General features: G+C 46.0%; 1 protein-coding gene across 1 annotated transcript; it reads right to left on the bottom strand.

Moving 5' to 3' along the window:
• Positions 1–456: 456 nt before the first annotated feature.
• On the bottom strand, positions 457–2,139 carry LOC112078903 (dynein axonemal heavy chain 6-like). The gene is made up of 4 exons (XM_070442178.1): positions 2,109–2,139; positions 1,151–1,270; positions 878–999; positions 457–576 (listed from the first exon to the last, which is right to left on the bottom strand). The coding sequence occupies exons 1-4, from the start codon at positions 2,137–2,139 to the stop codon at positions 556–558; spliced, it is 294 nt and encodes a 97-aa protein (XP_070298279.1). The 3' UTR covers positions 457–555.
• Between the last annotated feature and the right edge of the window lie 4,021 nt (positions 2,140–6,160).

Genomic DNA, 6,160 nt, shown 5'->3' with positions numbered 1-6,160 from the left:
GAGGAGACAGACCGACAGAGAGACAGAACAGACAGACACAGACCAGACAGAGAGCAGCAGACGAGGACAGACACAGACAGAAGACAGACCGACATAGAGACAGTCAGAAAGAGAGACAGACACAGGCAGCAGACCGACATAAGAGACACGCAGACAGAAGAGACAGATCAGACAGACAGAGACAGACAGGACAGAACAGACAGAGCCAGACCGACATAGACAGTCAGAAGAGAGACAGACAGACCGACAGAGAGACAGACAGACAGAGAGACAAGCAGACAGATCAGACAGTGACCACACTATAATGAGTGTAGAGAGACTTAACTTTAATTTCAAACCAAAGCGAACATCAAACCGTAAAAGACCAGAATAATAAGCTACATGAGGTGCTTGAGATTGTGTTGTGTGTGTGTGTGTGTGTGTGTGTGTTTACGTGCGCTCTCTCTCTCACCCGGATCTTGGCGAGGATGGAGTCGGCCAGCTCGTGGACGATCTCATCGTTGCTCTTGCCCCCCGCGGCTGACGAGCGAGGCTGTACCTCCAGGATGGTGTTGATCAGGTCATGGTCTCCAGACGCTGTACAGACAGACAAGACCTCACCGTTTTAGGGATGACTATAACCCACAGGACACAGACAATATACACCTACAATGTATCCATGTTGTCAGCATCAAAGATAACTGTTCTCCCTCTAACTGGCTAAACACATGTTTTGTATTAGTGATCTGACCTCTTCTCTTTCAGACAGTACATGAGAAAAATCTGTCGACCTGTCGAAACAAATGTGATTTAGGTACTGTATAGTTAATTGTCCCCAAGCCAGTATTAGCCCACTGAGCTAAAGGTCAGGGTATATAAGCAGAGTGAAGTGTCTGACCTGGAAGGCGAGGTTGGCGTTCTCGTGCATACCAAAGATCTCAGGGTCGTCTATGAGAGGAAGGTTCTCTATGTAACTGTTATAGTCACTCAGTCTGTCTGCCTCGGGGGCAAAGTAGACACCTGACACACACAGACAGAAGAGGAACAGTTAGATCTCACTGAACACACACACAACATGACACACATTTCCCCCGTTTCTCAGATTCAGCAACATTTGTACACACAAATTGTACACACAAATTTGCACGCACGCACACACAGTGGTCTTCACCTGAGGTGGAGAAGGTGTACCCTGGGTCCAGGGTGACAGGAGAGAAGAACCTTTTGAGGATGGTGCGCAGACAGCGCTGGTCCCAGGCATCAGTCACCCTGCCTCCGTAGGTTATCTCCCCTGGGGGGAGAGAGGGTGAGGGGAGGAGGAGAGAGGAGAGGGTAGGGGAGTCATTAGGCACTGAAAGGAAGAACGTGGACACAAACCCGGAGGGGCTACCTCCAGATGAAATGCTCATGTTGGTTTTACGGTCATTCCCCTAATGAACACCACCCACTTTACATCAACCTGCTGTGGAAAACACATGTGCACATTTGGACTCATTCCTATTACAGACAATGGAGCTGGAACAGAGGGTCTGCTGGGTAAATGGAAGGTTCTAATAGAGGTTCTAAACTTTAGTATGCAGAACACAGTGGAACCCAGCGGAACCCTTCTGTCTACCTCTCAGTTATTACACTATGTGAGAGAGGAACAGTTTTATTCAGGATTTTAAAAACTATATCATGCCAGGTTAAACACCAAATGATTTTCAAATTGATGGTTTCCGCAAACAAAGAACGGTTAAATTAGGAATTAAACAAACATTACAAAGCCTGAAAAAAACGAAACAATGGAAGAAATCAATAATGGGGGAAAAAATGGCCTCAGGAGCGTATAATCCCCTCCCCTCCTGCAGCAAAGCACCCCCACAACATGATGCTGCACCCCCATGCTTCACGGCTGGGATGGTGTTCTTTCGCTTGAAAACTCCCCCTTTTTTCCTCCAAATCTTACGATGGTCATTATGGCCCAACAGTTCTATTTTTGTTTCTCAACCAGAGGACATTTCTCCCATGTGCCAGTTGCATTTATGGTGGGTTTTTGGAGGAGTGGCTTCTTCTTTGCTGAGCGGTCCTTATCAGGTTATGTTGATCTAGGACGCTCGTTTTACTGTGAATATATATACTTTTTTTACCTGTTTCCTCCAGCATCTTCACAAGGTCCATTTGCTGTTGTTCTGAATTGAATTTGCACTTTCGCACCAAAGTACTTTAATCTCTGGCGGAGAAGAACGCGTCTCTTCTGAGCGGTATGGCGGTGCGTGGTCCCATGGTGTTATAATACTTGCGTACTATTGTTTGTACAAGATGAACGTGTACCTTCAGGCGTTTGGGAAAATTGCTTCCAAGGAGAACAAGACTTGGGAGTCTACAATTTTTTTTCTGAGGTTTGGCTGATTCTTTTGATTTCTCATGATGTAAGCAACGAGGCACTGGGTTTGAGTAGGCCTTGAAAATTACATCTACAGGTACACTCTCGAATTGAACTTCAAAATTATGTATTAAGCATAATCAGAAGTGTGCTCGCGATAAGCATGAACATAATTTTCTGGAATTTTCCAATCCTGTTTAAGGCCAGTCACTTAGTGTAATGTAAACTTCTGACGCCCACTGATTGTGATAGCAGTTGAAATACTCTGTCTGTAAACAATTGTTGGAAAAATTACTTGTGTCATGCAACACAGAGCGGCAGGTAGCCCTAGTGGTTGGAGCGTTGGGGACAAGATCGAACAGATCGAATCCCCGAGCCTGACAAGTAAAATCTGTCGTTCCTGCCCCTGAACAAAGGCAGTACCCAATGTTGCTAGGCCGTCATTGAAATAAGAATTTGTTCTAGTTGCCAGTTAAATAAAGGTAAAATAAAAAATAAATAAATAAAACAAACTAAAGTAGATTGTCCTAACCGACTTCCAAATCTATAGTTTGTTTCAAGAATGTGTGGAGTGGCTTGTAAAAAAGAGTTTTAATGACTCCAACCTACGTGTATGTAAACTTCGACTCAACTGTAATGTACCTTGGTATCAGGTGGTATGCAGGTGTTTGCCTGCGTGGTTAGGCAGCGACACAGGGTGAATGGGGATTTGAATGGCACTCACACACACACACTGCACTGCGGCTGTCCTTGCTGCTGGACTCTCTACTACACGCTATGGACTGGACTGACCGTGTGTTGTGTGCTGTGTTTCATGTCTACTGACTCATTCTGATCAACTCCTCCTTGTTTAGACACGGTGATCCACTGAGAACTTCAGTTGTTTCCTGACTTCCATGCCCACCAGTGTTCCTGTCACCGTCTCCAGACTTGTCAAGGAAGCTCATTTTTTACACTCTGTCAAAGACATAGAGACCTTTGATTCTACAACTCAAATTTAGGTTCTACTACTCGTTTAGATTCTGGAACTCATTCTCAAATGGATGGAAACTCAGTCTCAGATGATGAACTCAAGTCTCAGATGATGAAATCACCAGATGAATGAAACTCAGTCTCAGATGATGAACTCAGTCTCACAGAATGATGAAACTCAGTATCAAGATGAATCGAACTCATTCTCAAGATGTTGAAACTCAGTCTCAGATGATGAAAACTCCAGTCCTTAGATGATGAACTCAGTCTCAGATGATGAAACTAGTCTAGATGATGAAAAACTCAGTATCACATGAATTGAAACTCAGTCTCAGATGGATGAAACTCAGTCCTCAATGATTGACAACTCAGTCTCAGGATGATGAACTCAGTATCAGATGATGAACTCAGTCTCATGATTGATGAAACTCAGTTCTTAGATGATGGAACTCAGTCTTAGATGATGAAAGCTCAGTCTCCAGATGATGAAGACTCAGTCTCAGATGATGAAGACTCATCTTAATGATGAAACTCAGTCTTAGATGATGAAATAAGTCTCAGATGATGAAACTCAGTACTCAGATGCATCGAAACTCAGTCTCAGATGATGGAGGACTCAGTTCAGAATGATAAACTCATCTCAAATGACTGAAACTCAGTCGTCAGATGATGAAACTCAGTCTCAGATGATGAATCTCGTCTCGATGAGTGAACTCAGTCCTCAGATGATGAAACTCAGTCTCAAGATGATGGACACTCAGTCTCAGTATGATAAATCAGTCGCTTAGATGATGAAACTCAGTCTTAGATGAATGAAATCAGTCCTTAGATGATAAAACTCAGTCTCAGATGATAAACTCAGTCTCAGATGATGAAACTCAGTCTTAGATGATGATCGTAATATAAACTCAGTCCTTAGATGATGAAACTCAGTTCTAGATGATGGAAACTCAAGTCTTCCAGATGATGAAACTCAGTCTCAGGTTAACTCATCTAGTTAGAATTCAGTCTTAGGTTTCAGAATCTCAGTCTTAGGTTCTACAAACTCAGTCTTAGGTTCTACAATCACTCAGTCCTTCAGGTTTTAGAATTCAGTCCCTTAGTTTCTACCAACTCAGCTCTTTAGGTTTAGAGTATCATCTTGATTGTCTAAATTGAACAGTATTGGATTCTCAAGGCTCTGTTGAATATTTATGGATCCTCAGCAATTCCGATATTTCCTGTTTGCGTCTTTGGACAGATTGTCCTCGTCAACTTAGCCACTCGGACAGTGTTTCATAACCCTCACAGGGCCTTCCCTAACCATGAGAGAGTAGTCCTGTCACACACGGCTTACACACACATGTAGGCCATCGCTCTTTGTAGACCGATACACACGTGTGCAACACAACACACCTAACCGTGTTGATGAGCGTGGGTGCATGTCTATGTCTCAGAATATGCTGATTGGTTATCCTTTTATTTCCACATCTGTGTGTGGATGTCTGTGGATGTGTGGACGGGTGTAGCTGTGTGTGTGTGACGTGTGTATGTGTACGTGTGGAGTGTTATGTGTGGACGTGTGGACGTGGTGGTGTGTGTTGTGGTTGTGTGTGTGTGTGTGGTGCTGTGTGTGTGTGTGTGTGTGTGTGTGTGTGTGTGTGTGTGTGTGTGTGTGTGTGTGTGTGTGTGTGTGTGTGTGTGTGTAATGATATGTGAGTGTGTGTTTCCTTGGTGTTGGGCGTGTGTGCTGTGTGTGTGTGTGTGTGTGGTGTGTGTGTGTGTGTGTGTGTGTGTGTTTGTGTGTGTGTGTGTGTGTTGTGTGGTGTGTGTGTTGTGTGTGTGTGTGTGTGTGTGTGTGTGTTGTGTGTGTGTGCTGTGTGTGTGTGTGTGTGTGTGTGTGTGTGTGTGTGTGTGTGTGTTTGCTTGTGGTCGTATGTGCGTGTGTTTGTTTGGGGACGTGTGGTGTGTGTATGTTTGCTTTGTGGACGTGTGTGTGTGTGTGGTGTGTTTGCTTGTGGACGTGTGTGTGTGTTGTGTGTTTGTTTGTGGACGTGTTGTAGGTGTGTTGCTTGTGGACGTGTGTGTGTGTGTGTGTGTGTGTGTGTGGTGTGTGGGGGCCAGGTGACCAACGAGCCTCCTAAGGGTCTACGTGCAACGTGGCGCCGGGCGTTTCTGAGATCACCAAAACTTCTTTGAGGGGAGCACATCTGGGACGCCAGTGGAGGAAGATCATCTTTGGAGTCTGCTTCTTCCACGCCATCATACAGGTCAAGAACACACACCTCCTACTGTATTCATTATGTCTTTGTAACGGATGTTGAGATTGACCACAGTAGAATAAAAGCGGTGAGTTGTGTTTGCAGGAGAGGAAGAAGTTTGGTCCTCTGGGCTGGAACATCCGTTATGAGTTCAACGACCAGCGACAAGAGTGTGCCCTGCTCAACCAGAACTCTACTGTCAGACTGGTCACATACCCTGGGATGCTCTCATCTACATCACTGGTAGGACTGTATGTGTGGTCGGCCTCCCTGCCTGTCTCGCTCTTGCCTGTCTCCCTGCCTGCCTTCCTCCCTGCCTGCCTGTCTCCTGCCTGCCTGTCTCCCTCCTTGCCTGTCTCCTGCCTGCTGCCTCCTGCCTGCCTGTCTCCCTCCCGCCTCCCTGCTGCCTGTCCCCCTGTCTGCCTCCTGCCTGCTGTCTCCAGTCGGCCTCGCTCTCTCCTTCCTGCCTGTCTCCTTCCCGCCTCCCTGTCTCCTCCTTCCTGCTTCCCTCCCTGCCTGCCTGTCTGCCTCACGCCTCGCTTCTGCCTCCCTCCCTCCCTGTCTGCCTCCCTCCCTTCCGACTCCCTTCCCACCTCCCTGTCCC

This window comes from Salvelinus sp. IW2-2015, unplaced genomic scaffold (assembly GCF_002910315.2).
Source record: "Salvelinus sp. IW2-2015 unplaced genomic scaffold, ASM291031v2 Un_scaffold6471, whole genome shotgun sequence".
Taxonomy (NCBI): domain Eukaryota; kingdom Metazoa; phylum Chordata; class Actinopteri; order Salmoniformes; family Salmonidae; genus Salvelinus; species Salvelinus sp. IW2-2015.
This window is presented reverse-complemented; position numbering and strand designations above follow the sequence as displayed.